The 23970-nt window shown below is 40.3% G+C and overlaps 1 protein-coding gene across 1 annotated transcript in view; it reads right to left on the reverse strand.

Moving 5' to 3' along the window:
- The window catches only part of GRIN2A (glutamate ionotropic receptor NMDA type subunit 2A), a 781341-nt gene that overhangs the window by 21292 nt on the left and 736079 nt on the right, over positions 1 to 23970 (reverse strand). Inside the window, exon 12 of the mRNA XM_069734026.1 lies at positions 15939 to 16126. Coding sequence (XP_069590127.1) covers positions 15939 to 16126 — 188 coding nt within the window. The remainder of the gene's footprint in view (positions 1 to 15938; positions 16127 to 23970) is intronic.

A 23970-nucleotide genomic window follows, 5' to 3' on the forward strand; every position in this document is an offset into this window, starting at 1 on the left:
ATGGTTGCTGCATTCCCTGCCTTGGCTTTTGGTTATGATAATCTTACTAGTTTGTTTGTGCTATACTATGTGATGGTACAATGGGATGAATTTCTGCAATGTATAAAAGTTCAATGGGATTTTTGGGGGACATTTCACATTAATTGAAACTTAGATTGATAGAAATTGCAAGGATTTGAGAATTTCTTAAAATGCGACTCAAATTCAGATTAGAAATGGTTCTCTTATCATTATTCACATTAGTTGTGATCCCCAAAAGGGCTCACAATCTACTTTTCTGTCTTAGGCTGTTTTCACACATCAGGTTTTTTTTTTCAGGCTAAATCCGGCAAATTTGCTAAAAAAAACAGATCCGGCGTAAATTGTGAAAAACTGATGCACCGGATCCGTTTTTTAGCTAGATCCGGCTCTCTGTACTGCGCATGGTTTTTTACTTCCTGGTGGGAGGAGAGAGAGAGAGAGAGAGAGAAAGAGAGAGAGACTCTATCCCACACTCGAAAACAAAGCTTCTGGGCATGCTCAATGTGTAAAAAACGGATTCGGACGCCGGAAACGTTCATTCACACATCCGTTCCATGCGTTTATTGCCGGAAACGTCCCTTCAGGCTTTTTCGCCAGACACAAAAAACGTTGCAGGAGACGTTTTTGTGGCACAAAACGGATGAAACACATGTCCTTCAGGCACAATCCGGCGCTAATACAACTCTATGGGAAAAAAACGGATCTGGTGTAATAAAAAAAACGGATCCGGATTGTGCCTGAAACTGCCGGATTGTGCCTGAAAGAATAAACCTGATGTGTGAAAGCAGCCTTAGACAAATACACTTTTATATTTTTTATCATGCTGGGAAACCATGGTATCCAGACAATCATTTGAAGAAGATAGAAACTTGAAGAACATAGAAACTACATTCAAATGCTGCCCTTGATTTGAACCCAGCATCCTGGTGCAGTAAGTCAACAAGTCAACAATGTTAACCATCATGCCATCGACTTGCTCCAAAGAGCACCAGGCATTTTGTGACTAATACCTCTATGATTCTTTAAGCTGAGCCTATAACTCTATGTATAAAATTCAATGGAAAAGAAAGCGGTCACTAGGGAGCGATGTGAGGGTCACAGTTAAAATTGAAAGCAAAAGGTCCACCGCAGCTCCAGCTGTTAACCTTCTAGGAGGATACAAAATGCAGTAAAGAATAGTAATAATGGTCCTAGGAGCGCTGGAAATGAGACCAAAACAAGGATTTTAGTGTTGAACCACGTGGTGGTTCAACACTAAAATCCTTGTTTTGGTCTCATTTCCAGTACTCCTAGGACCGTTATTACTATTCTTTACAATAACTCTATGTATGACAATGTTGCTACTCTGATTTGACGCAAGAGTAATTTATTTTAAAAACTTCATAGAATATTATTCCCTTTTAATGATTACATTGCATTGCGAAGACTTGTAAGTCAAGATGTCTTAGGCGCAGGCAGGTGCAGAGAGGACTAATACTTACACTGCAAAATTGTAATAAAGGAGTATTTGAAATAAATATTTCATTTTCTCCTTTATTGGATGACCTGAAGCATACATAAGATATTCAGTTCCCACCAATAAAAAGAAGAGATTTCATTATGTTACTGCATGTAGCCCAACTCCAGATGATTAAAAACTGATTGTTAGCTAAATACCCTAACAAACATTCTTAGGGCACTTCAATATACACATTATTGTATAATTTATGGAAAGTGATAGTACTAGGGTAAAACTACAGGGGAGGCCATGTCAGGCTGCCACATGTGGTGGTTCAAGGTGTCTCCCAGCATTTTGAACCCACCCACGTGTGGGATATTTGGTAAACTAACAGCTGACTCATAGAACATGTAAAAAATTGGCTCCCTGTATTTAATCATATGTGTATCTCTAAAGGTACCTTCACACATAACGAAATTGTTAAAGATATCGTTGCTTTTTGTGACGTAGCAACGATATCGTTAATGAAATCGTTATGTGTGACAGCGACCAACGATCAGGCCCCTGCTGGGAGATCGTTGGTCGCTGAATAAAGTCCAGAACTTTATTTGGTCGCTGGACTCCCTGGAGACATCGCTGGATCGGCGTGTGTGACACCGATCCAGCGATGTCTTCACTGGTAACCAGGGTAAACATCGGGTAACTAAGCGCAGGGCCGCGCTTAGTAACCCGATGTTTACCCTGGTTACCATCCTAAAAGTAAAAAAAAACAAACAGTACATACTTACCTACCGCTGTCTGTCCTCCAGCGCTGTGCTCTGCCCTCCTCCTGTACTGGCTGTGAGCGTCAGTCAGCCGGAAAGCAGAGCGGTGACGTCACCGCTCTGCTTTCCGGCCGCTGTGCTCACAGACAGTACAGGAGGAGAGCAGAGCACAGCGCTGGAGGACAGACAGCGGTAGGTAAGTATGTACTGTTTGGTTTTTTTTACTTTTAGGATGGTAACCAGGGTAAACATCGGGTTACTAAGCGCGGCCCTGCGCGTAGTTACCCGATGTTTACCCTGGTTACCGGCATCGTTGGTCGCTGGAGAGCGGTCTGTGTGACAGCTCTCCAGCGACCAAATAGCGACGCTGCAGCGATCCGGATCGTTGTCGGTATCGCTGCAGCGTCGCTTAATGTGAAGGGGCCTTTAGACATGAGGATAATTAAAGTTCTGACCCACCGCACTTTCAGGGTCAAGGTGACATGGAGAAGCATGATGAGGTCACTTGATTTTGCTGCTGATATCACACCTACACTGCAGAGAGGTAGAAGACTGCAGGAGGATAAGCGTTCCAATGGAGTAGAAGATGCAAGGGAGTTTGATGGGGTGGGAGAAATAAACTAAGAGGATAGTATGAGGGGGACAAGTATGAAGGGATGCTGTATAGAGACTCGGCAGTTTGCGAAGGGGCAAGATAGAAAGGGGTCAACTTGAGGCCACAGTGTGAGGGTACAGTTCACAGGTGCACCTAAGAAGAGGTGGGGAAAGTGTGAGAAGGAACCATAGTATAGAAACTATGCCTAATGGGGGTGGCACAATATGAGGTGACAGTATGGGGCACAATACAGAGGGGGGACAATGTGGGAGGACATTGTGGAAACAATACGGAAGGGACAGTATGCCCAGAGGGAAAAGAGTGGTGAGGGGACACAGTAAAGAGATTGGGCAGTATGGGAGGAGGGAGAGTACGGGGGACTGTATAGAGAGTGGGCAGTATCTTGGACAGAGTGAGGGCAGAACATGGAATGGACAATGTGCATACGAGAGAAAGTGTGAGAAGGCACAGTATAGAGTCTCGGTAATATGTGGGGGTGTGCTGTAGAAGACCGTAGAAGGTGGGAATCTGCAGAGACTGTGGATGTAAAAAGTTATCATGGCATTCAGGAAAAATGGAGAACAGAAGAAAGAGAATGAATTCAGAAATCATCAAGAATATATCACCTCTAAGATTCCTTTATGTAAATTTTTATTTGTTATTCTAACTATGTCTCATTAGTACTGTAGTTCCTGTATACTCCACAGTCTGAGGATGGCTGTTATCAATTGCTCCTACTATCTCCTTGCCATTTTTAGGGACATACTTGGATTTGCAGGTTGATGCGCTACAACTCTATATGGGGCTGACTTGAGACTTGACATTACAATTGATCACTGTACTAAGCTTTGCAATGTATCCATCTACTGATGGTTATTCTTGTGATGATGGTGGTTCTGGTGCTGTATTCATGTACTGTTAGTGGTTCTTACCCCGCTCACATATAGCGATCCATAACCTGTTAAAGTATTTTACTGTCTGACAAGTTGAGAATTAACATATCTTTATTTATTTTAGGAGCATTAATTATAAAATTAAGCACTGCAGCATGACAAATCCTAACAGTGTGTAATATACTCACTGTCAGAATTTGTCTCTGCTTGCTGATTCCAGCAATCATTACATGATCAGTCATATGCGGTTTTGTTATTTTTATGCTCACTAGCTTCACTTCCAAATTATGTTAGTTAAGAAGGGCTTTAGTTTTCCACTAAACTAACTGTAAGTATGCAAATTGCATTTGAGGGATCACATGAAGACTACTCAAATTGCTTAAGATATATATATATATATATATATATATATATATATATATATATATATATATATATATATATATGGGTGACCAACTCAGTTTTTCTTTCAGCAGTTCTTTTTTCAACATGTTCCACTGCTTGTCAGTAATTGTTTCAGTGTGAAAACTAGATATGGCATACTGTTTTGTTTTGGATACTTTTCTTGAGGGTCAAAATGCACATTTCATAAACTTAAAACCTTATTTAGCAGTAGACTTACCTGTAATTTTATATAATGCTACTAACATAGCAAATTTTATTTTGATATAAGGAAATCCAAATGTCAGCTCCACTTTATCTAATAAACTGTCTTTTTATCAACATGCTGAAGTTATGTTAATGTAAAGTATGTTTCTTTTACTCCTAATGTTAGAGCTGTATGTCAACAGACAGCAATCAGTGGAGGAATATTGTGCCTTACATATAGAGAAGCGGGAATGAGCTAATCAAATGATTTTGAATCCCAAATACTGCAAATCCTCCAATTTGCTGGAAAAGATGTGTGAAGCACTCGAAGTTTCCAAGGACTGTATTAAACCCCTTTCAAACTTTCTAACACAAAGTCAAAGTAAAATTCTTCAAGGCACACAAGGTTCTCTCTGCTCATGCAGCACATGTCCAGGCCCGTTTGAAGTTCACCAATGACTATCTGAATGATCCAGAGAAGACATGGGAGAAGGTCATGTGGTCGGATTAGACCAAAATAGAAATTTTTGGTATTAACTCCACTCGTCGTGTTTGGAGGAAGAAGAAAGATGAGTATAACTTCAAAAATGTGATGCATGGTGGGATAAAGTATCATACTTTGGGGGTGCTTTCCTACAAAGTGGAAAAGATGACTGCATAATTTTGAAGGAAGAATGGATGGGGTCATGTATCGCAGGATTTGGGCCAACAACCTTCTTTTCCCAGTAAGAATATTGAAGATGGGTCATAGCAGGGTCTTCCAGCATGACAATGACCCAAAACACACAGCCAGGACAACTAAGGAGAGGCTCTGTAAGAAGCATTTCAAGATCCTAGAGTGGTCTATCCAGTCGTCAGACCTGAACCCATTAGAAAATCTTTGGAGGAAGCTGAAACTCAATTTCACCCAGCGACAGCCACGAAGCCTGAAAGAGCTGGAGAAGATCTGTATGGACAAGTAGGCTAAGATCCCTGATGCAGTGTGTGCAAACTTGGTCAAGAACTACAGGAAACCTTTGTAATTGTAAAGGTTTCTGTGCCAAATATTAAGTTATGCTTTTCTATTATATCAAATACTCACTTCATGCAATAAAATGCAAATTAATTATGTAAAAATCATACAATGTTATTTTTTGGATTTTTTTTAAGAATCTATCTTACACTGTTGAAGTGTTTCTATGATAAAAATTACAGACCTCTCCATTATTTGCAGGTGGGAAAAGTTGCTAAATCGTCAGTGTATCAAATACAAGGTGGGTCATTTTTTTGGATACACCTAAATAAAATGGGAATAGTTAGTGATATCAACTTCCTGTTTGTGGTATAATAGTATTTGTGAGGGGGGAAACTTTTCAAGATGGGTGGTGACCATGGCGGCCATTTTGAAGTCAACCATGGAGACACAGGGGGCAAGAATAGAGACACGGGGGAAAAATAGAGACATAGGGGCAAAAATGGAGACAAAGGGGGCAAGAATGGAGACACAGGGACAAGAATGGAGACAAGGAGGGAAGTATAGAGACATAGGGGCAAGAATGGAGACATAGGGGCAAAAATGGAGACAAAGGGGGCAAGAATGGAGACACAGGGACAAGAATGGAGACACAGGGGGCAGGATCATGGAGCAGGATGGAGATAGATGGGGTAGGATCATGGGGCAGGATGGAGACAGATTTTACAGAATCATGGGACAGGATGAATACGATGGAGAAGATGGGGCAGGATCATGGGACAGATGGGGCAGGATCATGGGACAGATGGTCTGGACATGGTGCAGTGGTATTTGTCCCTTGTATGTGATATTATTCTGTCACTGTGGTGGTAATATGTGGTGTGGACATGGTGTGGCGGTATTTGTTCCTTTTATGTGGTATTATAGGTCACTATGTGATGGTAATATGGCGTCTGGTCATGGTGCGGTGGTATTTATCCCTTGTATGTGATATTATTGATTATTTTAAAAATTGAAAAATAAATAAAAATATACCAAAATTGTATTGGATATTATAACAAATGATTAATAGGTTAGAGAAGATTAGAGCTGTATCAAAAGAATCTACCTTGTCGTGGTAGAGGCTTAAAAAATCTTTTTGCCAAAACAAAAGCTGCTGGCTATACTGTATGTGTGTGATCTGGTGATGGGAACTGTTGGGCTGGGGTCACAATTGCAAATTCAATGGGAGAAACTCGCCTCAAGTCCCGACACTGCCGCCGGCACTCTAGACTGGAGTTTGCAGCTGCATGTATTTTTATGCAGCTGAACGCTCCGGTCCCAAGTGCCAGCGGCAGTGCCAGAACTTGATGCAAGAGACTTGCGCAAGTTTCCTGCATTGAACTCGCAAGTGTGACCCCAGCCTTAATGTGTGATTGGTGAGAAGCAGAGTTTTTCCAAAAGAGAGCGGTGGGTGTTGTGAATTCCGTTCTGGAGCTCCCTCCTGTGGTTGCTAATGGTATTTTTGTGAGTTTTGCCCTTGGGCTCCCTCTGGTGGTTTCGAGTGGAATTGCTGCTCCTTTTAGGTAGCTGTAGCAGCTGCCTTCTCTAATCACCTTGCCTGGGTTTGTTATTTAAACCTGCTCTGGGCTTTAGTCCATGCCTGCTGTCAATGTTCTTGGTTGGATTTGGTTCTCTCCTTGGAATTTTCATATGGCCAGTCCTTGTCTGCAAAAGATAAGTTTTTGCTAGTTTTTGTTTGTCCATTTGTTTGGACTCTATTGCTTTGCAAATATGTCTCTTTTTTGTCCAGCTTGTCACTATGTCTTATTCAGGCTAGCTGGAAGCTCTGGGAAAGCAGATTTGCCCCTCCACACCGTGAGTCGGTGTGGAGTTCATTTTTGTAAACTCTGCGTGGATTTTGTAGTTTTTATACTGACCGCACAGTATCCTTTTCTCTCTGTCTATCTAGTTTAGTATTGTCCTCCTTTGCTGAATTCTGATTTCATTTCTATGTACGTCTCTTCCCTCTCCATTCACAGTCAATATTTGTGGGGGGCTATCTTTCCTTTTGGGGGTTTTCTCTGAGGCAAGATAGCTTTCTATTTCCTTCTTTAGGGGTAGTTATTTCTTAGGCTGTGAAGAGGTGTCTAGGGAGAGTTAGGAACATCCCACGGCTATTTCTAGTGTTGTTGTTAGGATTAGGGACTGCGGTCAGTAGAGATACCACCTTCTCAGAGCTCGCTCCATGTTGCGTTTTAGCCACCAGGTCATATCAGTGTGGCCTCTTAACCACCAGGTCATAACAGGTGGGGCTGTGGACAATTCGAGGGGTGGAGCCTAGGTGTAGTCTCAAGCGGGCCAGGAATATTTCACCAGTATAGGGCCCTAAAATTTCTAGTGGCAGCCCTGGTACCTAGTGCTTCTTATTAAGTCAATTTTAGGAATGGTGTGGAATATTGTTAAAATAGAATTTAAAAAAAAAATTATACATTGAACTATGCATAGTTTTTGGACACCTGTTTTACTAGTGCAATTTCACAACTGTACACACCACACCAATACTTCAGCTTGGTGATAATAGATGGGGTATTGTAAAATAAAAATACATAACATTGCTAAGAATCTTTTAGCTGCTATAATCAACAGAAGCACCACCACTGGCACCAACCATCAACCTCCTTTGTATCCGTCAAGTGTATTAGTAGAGGGCGTGGAGGGCACAATATGTGTTTCAGTCGCAGCAGGATAATGTTACCTCTGACAATGACACCCCAACTTTGGGTCACTATTCTGCATGGAATGATCCAATAGATCACAAATGAGTAAGAGGAATTATTTTCAAAACATTTTTTAATTGTACAAAATATTGAAAGTTTATTATTAAATGGGTTGTTGGTTATATGGTGAGATTGCTTTGACATTACACAGACTTTGTTTATTTCAAAGTACAGTTTTAGGAGACATCTCGGTGTTAAACATTGAATTTCCGGGCATTTTGGAGGCTATTCAGTATTGTAATTTGCTGCAAATATTTATTTATTTATTCATTCCTATTTTAAATTGATGAATCTAGCAAATTTGAATGTCAAATGATTCAATAATCTCTAGTCAATTTCTTTATTATTTAAGAATGATAATAGTAAATTTAACAATAAAAGGCATCACTTAGCCACAGACATACTTATTATGTGACTTAAATATGTTCTGCAACAATTAAAACTTATCACCTATCCACAAGATGGGTGATTAGTGTTTGACTGCTGGAGATATCACTGCAGGGACTCCCAACACCGATGAGAACAGTGGTCCAGTGCCCCAAGATTAAATGGAGTACACAGTGGCTTAATTAATTGTCCATGGGAGAGATGGAGATAGTGGAGAACAATGATTGGTTTTCTTCACCAGCTTCATAGACAATGATTAAAGTAATAATTGCTACTCCCTTCAGATAGGGAACACGAGACCCCTGTTCTCATAATTGGTGGGGGTCCTAGCATGACTTAGAGTGATCAAATATTTAAGACTTATCTTGCTGAAAGTGATGATAAGTTGTTATTGTGAGATAGCCCCTATAAGGTGCCCAAACACATATGGTAGATGTCATCAGAATTTACAGATTATCTAATATATATTGGGATATTTCACTTCTTTATGAATGACAGATAGTGAGAAAAAAAATAATTTGGCATGTAATATGTTATCATCCCCAGTGGAGATGAATGGATGTGACAAGATTTGAATTACAAATAATATGGATTTAACTAGAATATTAATAGTCAAAATGAATATCTCATATTATGCTCTAAGGTCTGTGAGAAACCTAGAGCACAATAAATGTAAAATGTAGAAATAAAAATTAAGATTCAACTTTCCGATCACCTCCACCATGACCAGGTTTTATGGCTGTAACTAGTCTAGGACATTCCTGCGCCTGTGCCTAGAAACGTCACCGTACACGTTGTGACGTCATGACTTTATGAAGTGCATGCGCAGGGATATCCCGTATTGTAGTCGCTGCCGAAATTTGAGTCGAGGTGCAGGTTGTGACTTCACAACTTTAAAATACAGATGCGTAGAGATATCCAGTATTTCGGCACATGGTGGTGGTAAGAAGAGGTGCCAAAGGCTGTATGGTGGAGAGCAAGCAACAGAAATGGCCAGAGAGGTTAGCGGTGAGGTGGGCAGATCGAACTACAAAAAAAAGTCTGTATTCTATAGATCACAGGTTGTAAAATTCAAGTAAAATTCAATACATTCACCGATCTCTAATCACTGATCCTTTGTTCCCGATTTCAGATACTTCAACTCTTATATCCATTTACCCAAGGTGAGCCTGCACATTTAATGGTAGAATGGTAAAAAATAGCCACTGATACTGATGTAATATACTGACCACATACTGAACGTGTGGACGTGGCCTAAGCCAGCTTTGTGAATAACCACTGAAGGAGGAGGGGGCATATAAAATCAGTGGAGAGAATGGTGCACTAAGCCTCTTGGCCACATCAAGGATGCAGTGAGCACCATAAGTAGCAAATCTGATAAAACTTCTTCTGACAAACAGAGGCACATATTAGATTCAGAGCAATCTATTGATTTGGATAAAATTGCCCTTGTAGGGCTTTTCATTCTAGCTCCTACTGTACTATAATAAACTGTGATCATATGATAGATACACAGATAAGTAAAGTATATTTCTATGGCGAAAGATAACTATTTTTCTTTCTTGTATATTTCTTTGGTCATATTTCTCTTATGAAGCTGGGAATTCTTTATTTCCTCCTCTAAGATTGCTCCCTGGACGCAAGCTTTTCATTTCAATCATGAAAAAGCCAAAAGCAAAACTCAGCACACCAGCACCATTAATATTTTAGCAAATCTCTTTTCCATAGTTGATACACTAAAGGTTTAGTTCAATATTCTCTCCGCAATATATAAACTTCAATGGGTTATTCATCTGATTTCTCCTGAACAAAAATATATAACATGTACACAAAATTCTGCAATTCTTACATTTCACAGAGCTGAATTTGTTATGTTATTCAAGAAATGGTGATTAGAGTGGAGTAAATTGATCCCAAGTGAATAAAATTTGTGATTTATTTTAGGAATTTCCAGAATCTGTTGAATTGGAACGGTATGCATTTCACCTTGTGCGAATCACCTAAAATGAAGGCCACAATATTACACTTTACAGAAGATTACATCAGCAGAGAAGAATCACTTAACCTCTCTAATGGCTTAGCGGGCTTTCCCATAATGCCTTGCAGCTAACACAACACATGGCAAAACACAGCCAATCAGGAAGGACTATTAAATCCTGTACAGTATAAAAGCTGAATCCAGAAATGCAGTAGTCATTTTTTGGTGAATGTGGATAGTGAAAAGTATTTTCAGCTTAGCCAAAGAAAAAGAGAAAGAAAGCCATAAAACTCTGGCAAAATTGTAAAGTTAGTGTGTTACAGTACAGCAGTTAAGAAGAATATTGTGTGGAAAAATATCAAATTTATTTGACAGCGAATGAGAAAAGAGAACTGTTCTAGTCTTTGAGGCATGGCAAGTGACGGCCTTATAGCTGGAAACTGCTGATGCTTGGTTGATCAGTATGGCCAAAAGGCTGCTGTTATTATTCAATTAAATATTTTTTGCATTTATGCTGAAGCAAGCCACCAATATTGGTGAAAGAAAAATAAAGATTTTATCTCACTGTCATACACTGTCCTGATTCTCTGCACACCTATTTTATTAATCTTATTTCATGTAAAGCGTACGTACACACCACACCAATGCTGTGGCCCCTTGATGCTATTTACTTAGCATTTTTGGTTGCTCCATTTATGCAAGGGGGAATTGCAGTTAATAAAAATGTTAATTCTAGTATAGTAAAATTATATAGTAAGAGAAAAAGTGGCAATAGCAATGGTTTGGGTAATGTAAAGTAAGATAAAAGCTTACTGTGCCATCTGGCAAAAAGAATATCAAAGCCATAAATATCATCAGCAACACCACCAAGCAAGCAGTGCTACCAAATATTTTTCTGTTGCCTCAAATAAGCGTATCAGTGGAGACTGGAGAGGAATTAGAGGACCTTATGGATTATAGGAACATCATTAAGAATGATGTTACCTCTTGCACTCACACACCAGTCATTTTGAGTGAGTGCGCTAAACATTCCTCCACCACTATAACAGTTAATCTTTTCAATTGTGGACTTTCAATTTTGTCGGTGACTTTCCTACTTTCTCTGACTACTAGTGAGGTGCCTTGTTTCCTAAGGCCGGCGTCACACTAGGCGTAAGTAAATACAGTTCGTTTTTTACAGCCGTAATACGCAGTAATTGTCCCAAAACACTGTTCTGTATTCAATGCGAAGATGCGATTTTTTCGCACAAATTTATCCGTGTGTCATCCGTATGGCATCCGTATGGCTTCCATACGGCGATTTTTTTCTCGCAGGCTTGCAAAATGGACATATCATGGATCCATCGGCTCAAATATTCTTAAAAACATATATACGGTCTATATATATATATATATATATATATATATCTCAGTGAGACACATATATATATTTATATTTAGTTCAGCGCTAGATAGCAGAAAAGCCGGAAATTCAATTGCCGACTTTTCCTATCTCCTTCACAAACCCGACAGGATATGAGACATGGTTTACATCTTCTGAATCCACTGGGCAGGAGAAGAAAAAATGCGCGATGGGCGCTATTTTCCTGGTGATCTGTGGGGGCGGCCATCTTCCTGAGGCCGCGCGTGCGCATATGGAGTCCTCTGCTGCCCGGGGCTTCAGGAAAAAGGCTGCGGGATGCCGCGTGTGCGCAGATGGAGATCGTGGCGGCCATTTTCCTGAAGCCGAGTTCGCATCTCAACTTCAGGAAAATGGCAGCCGCGATCTCCATCTGCGCACGCGCGGCATCCCGCGGCCATTTTCCTGAAGCCCCGGGCAGCAGAGGACTCCATATGCGCACGCGTGGCCTCAGGAAGATGGCCGCCCCCACAGATCACCAGGGAAATAGCGCCGATTGCACGTTTTTTCTTCTCCTGCCCAGTGGATTCAGAAGATGGGCATGCGCAAACCACTACGCCACCAACGGAAATATATGCAAGATCTGGGGGAAGATACAGCGATGTCGCCACGCCCATCTGACCTGACCAGCCTGATTGACAGGCGAAAATGGCGACTTTGGTAAGTTATTTCGGCAGCTTAGGGGTGGAATCAGGGTACACAAAAATACACTATAGTAAGGCACAGCTCAGGCCCTATTTAACAGTATTTTTATCTCGTACTAAAAAACCGGGGTGACAGGTTCCCTTTAATAGTTCTAGTTCTGAATAATAAGTTGTCTTCTAACTGCTGTCTTCATACTTTTACTGTTTGTATGTTAGATGTTGTTGAAAATAAAGTTGTTGTATATAAGGTGGGTAGTGATGGGTTGAGGCCCCGATGAGGCATAACTGTTTGCGAAACAAGAGTAGGTTCTCTTTGATCATGTTTCTCTTATGCTAATGAAATAAAAAAAAATATAAAAAGGTTTGACTTGACATGTGCCATGGCTTTTACTACATCAGAAAATGTTTTACTTGACTATGGCCAGTTTTGGGTAGCGAAGATTGGCAGGGACTCTTTGAATCATGAAAATGATGACAATGGCAGTTATATTTAGCACTATGTCACTTTTAAAATACATTGTGGATCATATGTCTTATTATCAATACCACTTTCCATACTAAGGACATTTCAGCAATAAATGACAGTCCTATTTTTTCACATTTTGGGACAAATATTATATTCTTGTTAGCATACTATATTTAAACTAACATTAGTTTCTTGTACTCAGTACATTTGGAGGTGTGGCCACCCCTCTGGGCTGAGCACCATTATATATTTTGAAGTTTGCTATTGGAGGTTGTGACTGCCTCCTTTCTGACTATGCACTTCTCCCATCGCCCCAAGGGTGCTTTTAATTAGTGCCGGTTTTTACCTGCCCATTTCAAATTGTAGGTTTATAACCCAAGAGAGGCATGTTTAGGATGATAGGGCCCATCAGAGAAGTGTCACCTAGCCGTGGTTGGTGGGCACACATGAATTAGCCAATTTATTGGCTAAGAACCTTAATTTTTTATAAGTACCTTTTTTCTTAGTACATTATCTTCAGCAACAATCTATTTTAGATTTCTTGTTTGCATATATCTTGGTTCTTACAGAGTGCTGCTGTGTTCCTATTTCTGTGTTCACCACTATATGCTCAGCTTTTCATGGGTAAGTTCCAAGATAGTCAGGCACGAGGTCTGCCCTGTCTAATTTGAGGTCTTGTTGGCACATAGCGAGGTGAGTTACTAGTTACTAGACTTAAGGCCCCTTCACATTAAGCGACGCTGCAGCGATACCGACAACGATTCGGATCGCTGCAGCGTCGCTGTTTGGTCGCTGGAGAGCTGTCACACAGACCGCTCTCCAGCGACCAACGATGCCGGTAACCAGGGTAAACATCGGGTAACTAAGCGCAGGGCCGCGCTTAGTTACCCGATGTTTACCCTGGTTACCAGTGAAGACATCGCTGGATCGGTGTCACACACGCCGATCCAGCGATGTCTCCAGGGAGTCCAGCGACGAAATAAAGTTCTGGACTTTGTTCAGCGACCAACGATCTCCCAGCAGGGGCCTGATCGTTGGTCGCTGTCACACAGAACGATTTCATTAACGATATCGTTGCTACGTCACAAATAGCAACGATATCGTTAACAATATCGTTATGTGTGAAGGTACCTTAAAGGACATCCTGGTTGGATACATCTTGTCACCATAGGATATCTTTTACACCTTTTTGATAAAAAATGTCTACTAAGTACTCCATGTTTTTATACATGTGCTAGCATTCATTTAATTGTTACAATATGCCTGCACATTGTTTTTATTATAGGTTTTATTTGTTGATTGGCACGGCATACACGTGCAGCTGGATATTATATTTATACTAACATGTGTGCTGCCCGTGCTTTATTTTATTGTACTCAGTACATTTGTGGAAATGGCAGTCTCCTTGGGCAGGCTCCAGCACAAACAGTGGTTGCTAATGCTTTGCCCCCATCTCTTTTGAGGCCTGATTAACTATAATGAGGTGAGTTACTAGAGTTAGGAAACATCACTATTGACTAGACTTTGTTGGTGTTTATACTTTTTTGATAAAAAATGCTAACTAAATACATTGGGGAAATTCATCAAAGCTTTTTTTATCTGGATTTCTGGGAAAAAAGCTTTGAAAACTCACAATTTTTTTCTGTAGTGTGAGGTTTACATGCCATTCTTTCCCCAACTCTGCAAAGTGGTTGGAGCTGGGGCATAATGGGGTGTGGCAACCCTGGTCATCAAATTCATGAGGAATGAGGGCATTTGCTAAGCCACAAATCTTACTCCAGAAAAGACTGGATTTGTGGTGAGGCACACATAGCAGCGCTCACCACTACGTGCCTCCCCTGATTGATTAAGAGGCTTGCACCAGTCTTGATGAATCACCCCTTATAATTGTTTTACTATTCACTTTCTTTACTAGTGATGCATTATGCTTGTAATCTAGGTTTTGTTAGTAAAGAATAAGTGGTAGAGTTGAGCAAAAGGATTTGCAGAACCTCGGTGGAGGAGCCATATGGGCCCTCACTGGCAACTGGACCAATTTCCTGCTACCTGCCAGCATCCTGAGCTCCATCTCTAATTATTAGGCCTTGAGATGTCATGACTAGTGTTGAGCGATACCTTCCGATATTCAAAGGTATCGGTATCGGATGGTATCGGCCGATATCCAAAAAATATCGGATATCGCCGATACCGATACCCGATACCAATGCAAGTCAATGGGACCCAAATATCGGAAGGTATCCTGGATGGTTCCCAGGGTCTGAAGGAGAGGAACTCTCCTTCAGGCCCTGGGATCCATATTCATGTAAAAAATAATGAATAAAAATAAAAAATATGGATATACTCACCCCTCCGAAGGACCCTGGCTGTCACCGCTGCGAGCATCTGCCTCCGTTCCTAAGAATGCAGTGAGTGAAGGACCTTCGATGATGTCGCAGTCAGGTGACCGGTCACCTGACCGCTCACGTGACCGCGACGTCATCGAAGGTCCATCACTCACTGCATTCTTAGGAACGGAGGCAGACGCTAGCAGCGGTGACAGCCATGGTTCGCCGGAGGGGTGAGTATATCCATATTTTTTATTTTTGTTCTTTATTTTTTAAATGAATATGGATCCCAAGGCCTGAAGGAGAGTCTCCTCTCCTCCAGACCCTTGGAACCATACGCACCGCACACGCCGATTCCGATTTCCAATATCGCAAAAATATCGGAACTCGGTATCGGAATTCCGATACAGCAAATATCGGCCGATACCCGATACTTGCAGTATCGGAATGCTCAACACTAGTCATGACACAGTGGAGCAAAAGACTTATCAGAAGAGACACCCATTTGCTAGCAGGCAGTAGGATGTTCGCAGTGCTCTGGTCTGGCTGCACAATGTTCAGATGTTGCCACTGGACCAGTATTCTTCAAATCATTTTGCTAAACTCTAAAAAGTGGCTTTTCTAATTTTCTCAAACACCAAAAGGACAATTCAATTTATTACACATACACAAATTTGCCTGCTGCCAGTGTTTAGTGATCCATAAGACATCTTTGAGAATTCCAACTTACCATCTCCAACAAACTGTAAAAGTGCTAGATCAATAGGTCGTTTCCATGGAGAACCTTTCTGGAGAGCAATGCCATAGCCTGTTGTGGCAAAGATGTAACCACTGCCTATGGTCACAAGCTTGCAGCCTTCATCTCTTCCAGCCATGTAATTCAGCACTGCTGCATCATAGATGAATGCATCTAACTTCCTGAAAAGAAACAAGTTTTAAAATGTATGACAATTTATTAGAATTAATACTAAAACATTCTTTTAACAGTCATATATTTTCTAAGATAGCCAAATCATTCTCTAAATTAAGTGGTCTAATTCAGTTCAAATTATTATTATTAGAATTATCGCCACCTGTCCATCTGCTGAAATCCATGGGAATGCGTTGAAATTACCCGGGGAAGAAGGTGTTAACCAATATTTCCTTCACATAAGCCACTATTTGAAAAACATAGTACTATAAAGCACTTGTTTAACTGATGGGTAGAGTTGAGCGAATTTTGCGAATATCGTTTTTCCAATATTTGCCGAACACAGCCAAACGTCATTGGAGTCAATGGGAGCAGAAATTAACGAATATGTTCAGAACCAATCATCAAACATAAATTCGTCATGAATATGACAAATTCAAATTCGGTGATCGATCCTGAACGTATTCGCTCAAGTCTAGTGATGGACAGCCATGTTGCACATAATTTTGCCCAACATGCCACAGTGCCTTGTGTTTTCAGGTGAAGTTTTCAGGAACCCTTTATGATGTTCATATGTTCAATTAGGTAAGCAAAAATCAATTGGCCGTCGGTGTAAATCAAGATTGTAAACGTGTTGTATCCTCCTAATTCTTTGTAGTCAATATTCATTGTGGGTAATAAAGCAGAACTATCCCATAACGACTGTTTTTTAAGCCAAGAAACCACTTTATCTTTATTTGCAGAATAGAAATTTTAACGCAGGGATGATAAGAACTTGTGTACACAACCAACTTTCTCGGACGAGTGCTATCCGTGGTTTTGTGGGGTTGTGCATATGTCAGATTTTTTCCTAGGTCCAAACGTGTCAGATCCAAACCGGCAATGCAAGTCTACTGGTTTGAAAAAAACATCGGACCACAATCTGAGTTCTATCTAATTTTCACAGATTTTCCACTTTTCCACATCCTAGAAAAACTGATGTCACTTTGATCAAACTCTGTTTAAAGTCAAACTGAATTATAGTACCATTTTTCTTGAATGTGGAGAAAATTGTTTTGTGATCCTATGCTTGTCATCCGTGTTTGGTCTACGTACAGTCCATTTTTTTTTACAGCAGCAGATAGAAATCATTTAGGAGGAAGATACAGATTAGATATTAGTAAAAACTTTTTTTGACAGTGAGGGTAATCAATGAGTGAAACAGGCTGCCATGACAGGTGGTGAGCTCTCCTTCAATGGAAGTCTTCAAACAGAGGCTGGACAGACATATGTCTGAGATGGTTTAGTGAGTCCTGCATTGAGCAGGAGGTTGAACACGATGACCCTGGAGATGCCTTCCAACTCTAACATTCCATGATTCTATGATTTACAAGACCATTTACAGTTTCCTACTTTGTAGAACTGTTATGTATCCTTAGTTATAGAATGCTATACTGTGTCTCTCTTGGCATACAATTTTTTTTCACGCAGCGATAGATTTGTAGACTTGAATGGGAAAGTCTCATCTGATTTACTTAAGAAACTTGCTGCAGTGTTTTTTTTACGTGCACATTCAGTCAGTGAAAAAAATCGTTCATCTGCACTGCCTCATAGAATAATATTGGTCCATATACTGTACATTTTTCAATGAACAACACTTGGTTTGAAGATACAGTCGTTTGAAGGAGCCCTTAGTCTGTTTGCCATTTGCAGCAGAAATGCTTCCGATTCATACTTCAAACCTATCCACAAGTTTACACTCATCACACCGAAGCCATAGGACCGTGTTATTCAACTCTGTCAGGCTAGTAAACATTTATATACCTTTTTTGTTTTCACTTTATGGAGTAGTTCAGTTTCCAGGACAAACATCAAAAAACATATACCATACTCTATATTTTTTGTTAACTGGAATAGCCAAAAGGAGTGAAGCAATAGATACCCCAGTAATGAAATTATTACAAACTTTATTTAGAAAGCATAACAAAAAAAAACATTTAAAAACTTTGTAAAAAGGGAGAAGAACATAAAGGCCCTATCTGATAAGTTTGTCATTTCTTGTTTTTCAGATAGGTCTTGTATGTTGGGGATGTCTCTCTTTTTTACAAGATTTTTAACAGGTTTTTTTATTATGATTTCTAAATAAAGTTTGTTATACTTTTATTACTTGGGCCTCTATTGCTTCCCTCTTTTGGATATTAACATTTGTTTGGGAGTACCCCCTTTGCCTATTGGCCTGATGTAGTTTTTTTTAACCTGGATGCCTGAGGCATCTGTCGTAGGTTTTCCAATGAACACTGCTAATTGCAATGCAACATGCTAACATAGACGTAACACTGCTGTTTATTTACAGTGGAAAAATTTACTAGCTAAAGGGATAATCCCCCAAAAAAGTAAAACATTAAAGCTCACTCACATGAGTGTATAGATCGGATGAGTACAATCCGATGAAAAATTGGATTGATAATATGCTATGAGGCAGTGAAGATCAGTGATTTTTTTTTCTCATGCCGATCTGGAATGAGAAAACAATAGAGAGAATTCGGTGATTGGATCGCACTCACCCATTGATGTCTATGGGTACTTGGTAAACATTGGACCGCACTCGGATATCATCCGAGTCCAGTCTGATTACTGTGGACCCAGGCAATGGAGAAGATGGACAAAATTAATTGCTCCACAACAAACAAGGTGGCTGGTAGCACTCTCTGTGTAGGACACATGTCCATTAGTGATGAGCGAGTGTGCTCGTTTCTTGGGATTCTCCGAGCATGCTCAGGTGGTCTCCGAGTATTTTGTCTTGCTCAGAGATTTTGTTTATGTCGACCCAGCTGCATGATTTGCAGCTGCTAGACAGCTTGAATACATGTGGGGATTGCCTAACAACAGGCAATCCCCACATGTATTCAAGCTGTCTAGCAGCCGCAAATCATGCAGCTGCATCGACATAAACTAAATCACCGAGCAAGACAAAATACTCGGAGACCACCTGAGCATGCTCGGAGAATCCCAAGAAACGAGCACACTCGCTCATCACTAATGGACATATTAACCAAGGAACCCACTTGGTAATATGTGCATCAAATGAAAAAAGTGTAGACAGCATCCAGTCCAGGGTGAAGAGCTGAAGTTTTATTCCGACTTAGCAGATATAACGTTTCGACAACAAATGGGTCTTTCTCAGGTGATTCATTTCTCTGTCTTCCTCACATCTGTGCTGCGATTCTGTGATACACTAAGGTGACGCTTGGATCAATCTCTGACGGAGTTTGATCCAAGTGTCATTAGCATTATAGACACGATTCTCTGGCACGAGAGAAGATATGCTAATATGGCCCCGACCTTACCCTTTGTTGCTAGATTTACTTTATTCCTCAGGTTTTATAGTATCAGTAACTTCCTATTCTTCCTATCTCATTGCAATCACTACAGTTCGCAGCTTGGTATATTGTGATTCTGACCACTTATCGTGGAGTTTAACATATGCACAAAATAGAAGAAATAGCTTTTGGTTCAAGAGTACTCTCTGGCATGAACGGCTAAATGTACGAAACTTTAGAAAATGGAAGTTCAAGGGCCTTCACGGTCCAGTGTATAAGCTCTGCATTTAGGAGTTTGGAAATAAGAAAAAAGATATGGAAGATAAACATCTTTGGTCAGTGTCAGGAAGGGCAAAAAGGGCACAGAGAGCGAGGCACAAACAGTAAAGCAGAAGTGACAGAGCAATGGAAGATAATGTCAGTAACTTAAAGAGAAGCTTGAACTTGGTAAGAATAGATTCAATTTTGTTAAACAACCCATGAAAGATTGAAGCAGTTAAGGTGCAGATTCGTGAACTGGATACCAGAAAACCAATTTCAAGTAAATAATAGAGCATAAAAAGCCCACCACAGAGGAACACAGCTGTAATTATTCTCTTTTTCACTAAATTCAATTTGACAAAATTTTTGCAGCATAGCGTTTCTGTAAATACAAAGACAAAAATATAAGCGATTCGAAAAGCGCAATCAGGACTATTATGGGATTTTTCAGAATTAGAAACATGGTGTTTTGTTTCATATATACTGAATATACTGTATATAAAACTGTATGTATAAAATGTATTTACAAACATTTCAATATTTCCAGTTCTTTTTGACCACGCCATGAAGACATTTTTCTAAAATATGAAATGTTGCATAGAACAAAACAAGATTAGAAAACAAAGCAATATTATGCTTATTAGGGAAAGCTATCTATCAGTATTGTATGTAGGGTTACACTTTAGATGTAATATGAGAAGTAAAGGATATCGACGAAAATCTCTTCTGGAGGCCAGAACAACGTCTTAGCTTCAAACTGCGATAAAGGTTTTCGCTGTAAATGATTCAAGCTAAAGAGACTGCAGTGCTGATATTAGGCAGCGTGCCAACGTAGTACTGCAATGCAAGACAGTATGTGAGCAATTCGCTAGTACCGTGTATGAATAATACATTGTAATCTGTATCGTGTTGTTAAATAGCATGAAATATGCTACATTTTCACTTTTAGAGATGGAACTTGGCTGGGGAAAAAAAAGTGTAGACTGGATTTCCACAATGAGATAGGAGGTATCGGGGCATGACTATACATGAAGTAACAAAATAATAATGGGCGAATATTATGAATAATGTATCAGGCTCCAAGCTGTGGAAAGACTGAAGAGAACCGAGAATGTATTATAGGGTTGATTGGGCTTCAAGAGTCCTGAATACTTTACCATGAGCTCAAAGAAGTCTCATGCTCTATTAGATACTATATTCTCTCAAAAAGGCATTTTTTCTAGGACACAATTCAGGAACATGCAAGAGCATCACAGTTTAGCAAACACCACCATCGGGACTCTATGTGCAATGATACAGGTTGCATACAAAGTTTCCTCTATACAATGTAAAACCATTCACCTTGTCACTCCAAAGTCCATGGTTGCTCATCATGTATTCTCTGCTTTGAGATTCCGGGTGATACTTGGCAATACAATTATAATCAAAGTGCATATTTTGTACTGGTGTTCCGATGCAAAATATTCAAAAGGGCCTCTAACTATGACAGATCTTCTCATGAGTACCTTTTGGTCCCCCTTGGACTCAAGGGACTGGATGCATCCGCACATATAGTTACACTCCTGGGTTCCGTCCTTCCACTAGTTAGAATAGTTTATACCCTATACATTGCAGATGTTTAGTGTTCCTTACTTACTCATCAATGTCTTAGGGCAAACTTTGGATTGATTGACTATGTGCTGCTATTGTGAAATTGCTCTACATTCTACATTTCCTGAACTTAGGTAGCTTGACTTTATGTGTTAGTTTGTGACTTTTGTGCTACCTTTTTCCTTCTTATATATATTTGATCTGAACCTGGCTTACTATTTAATTATATTTTAGCTATAATATTTGTGAATAATTTTTCTTGTACTAGCTGCCCCCATAAAAAAGCCAATACTACCCCCACACCAAACTTGCATATGGGGAATCTCATTCAAATCGTGATCTAATGAAGAACAAGTCCTCTGAAATACCTGTCTGTAGATGAATGTCTGACTTTACCAATATGCCTAGTCAAGGTTCATGAGGGTGGTAGACATTGACTTAAGGTACCGTCACACATAACGATTTCTTTAACGATATCATTGCTTTTTGTGACGTGGCAACTATATCGTTAACTAAATTGTTATGTGTGACAGCGACTAGCGATCAGGCCCCTGCTGGGAGATCGATGGTCGCTGGGGAATGATCAGGACCTTTTTTTTAGTCGCTGGTCACCCGCTGTCATTGCTGGATCGGCGTGTGTGACGCCGATCCAGCGATGTGTTCACTGGTAACCAGGGTAAAAATTGGGTTACTAAGTACACAGTACATACTCACATTCCGGTGTCTGTCACGTCCCCCGCCTTCAGCTTCCCGCACGGACTGGCACAATCAGTGCGGGAAGCTGACGGCGGGGGACGTGATAGACACCGGAATGTAAGTATGTAGTGTTTTTTTTTTTTTACATTTACAATGGTAACCAGGGTAAACATCGGGTTACTAAGCGTGGCCCTGCGCTTAGTAACCCGATGTTTACCCTGGTTACCCGGGGACTTCGGGATCGTTGGTCGCTGGAGAGCTGTCTGTGTGACAACTCTCCAGCGACCACACAATGACTTACCAACGATCACGGCCAGGTCGTATCGCTGGTCGTGATCGTAGGTAAATCGTTTAGTGTAACGGTACCTTTATAGGCAGCATAACTGACTCCAATGAATGCCACTAGTGAGATAGTTTTCCATCCTTGATGTATAAAGTGTATAAAGCAAATCAGCTTTTTTTCCTTAGAGCATTGTCAATGCCACTCCATATGCAACTCATCTATTTAAAGAGAGCCAATTCCCTACCTAAGCATTAGTAACCACTCATCTCATTACATTTTTCTGCCTTGCTTCTACTAAAATTGCCCATAAAATTAGTTTTTACCTGCTTTTACCTCCTAATGGGGCCAACAAATCACCAAGACTCAAACAAAACCTACAAGAAAGCAGCAGTTCTACAAATAAAATCTACAGTTCATAAATGGCCCCCGACATTTATTGGGCAATCGGGAACTTGGATGCAGGGAAGATAATTCTTTGCGCTAGAAATGGATGATTCTTGTGTTTGCGGTTTACTGTATATACATCTATTTAGGTATCTATTGTAAAACCCTTGTCTTTTTAACTTCACCTGATTTTGTAATTATATGAAAATATCTCTTCAAATAAGTAACGTCTTTACCTCTCAGCACCAGAAAGGGAATGGTGTATGAAGAACATTTGGATAGAAAGCAGAAAGCTAATGAGTAATTCAAGCAGCCAGCTCAAAACCTATGGAGTATAAACCAATTAACTTTTATGGATATTTAAATTAACTCTCCCCAACCTCCCCCCTCAAAGTAGCGCAGTTCAGCAGAACAAAAGACATGATTTTATATTTTACAATCCACAAAGTAATTCCAGAAAGAAAAGGCAATACACCTTAAAATGTAGAGTGTCCTAAGTAAAAAAAAAATAAAATAAAATAAGAAAGAAACAAAGAAAATGCTGATGTTAAACACTATTACTTTATTAATGGAAATCTGGCAACAGAATTTTGCTATTTTATCTGAGACATGTATAATACAGGGCAAGTAAGCCAGATTCCAAGGATGTGTCACTTACTGGACTGTGTGTTGTAGTCTCAATGCAATTTGTGTTTTATCAGCAGGAGATCATCACTGCAAGACTAAGTCTCATGTGCACAGCAGTCCAGCTAATCTGTGTAACTACATCCCCCCCCCCAGTGATTGGCTGCTTGCTGAGAGTGTACACAGAAAGCTGTCAATCAGTGGTGTCTTCATGGTTACACGGAGCTCAGCATTATGACCACTTCTACATCAACAACAGACAACACAGGGATTCTATCAAAACTGAACCAAACAGTTCAGTAAGTCATACATCACTGGAATCAGGCTTTCTTGCCCTATAGAGCTTGATTCCAGTGATATGCTCTCAGATTACATAGCAAAAACCACTTCCAGTTTGAACTTTATTCATTGCGGTCTCATTAGTTATAGGTGGGTAGATTTAACTAATCCTATACAGTCGATGGAAACAAACAGAAGCAATAATTGTAAGGCTACGTTCACATTAGCGTTGCGCGCCGCTGCGTCGGCGACGCAACGCACGACGCACGCAAAAACGCGTGCAAACGCACGCAAAAACGCTGCGTTTTGCGACGCGTGCGTCGTTTTTTGACGAAAATCGGACGCAAGAAAAATGCAACTTGTTGCATTTTCTTGCGTCCGACGCTAGCGTCAAAAACGACGCACGTGTCGGAAAACGCTACGCGAAAAACGCATG

This window comes from Ranitomeya imitator, chromosome 7, assembly GCF_032444005.1.
Source record: "Ranitomeya imitator isolate aRanImi1 chromosome 7, aRanImi1.pri, whole genome shotgun sequence".
NCBI lineage: Eukaryota > Metazoa > Chordata > Amphibia > Anura > Dendrobatidae > Ranitomeya > Ranitomeya imitator.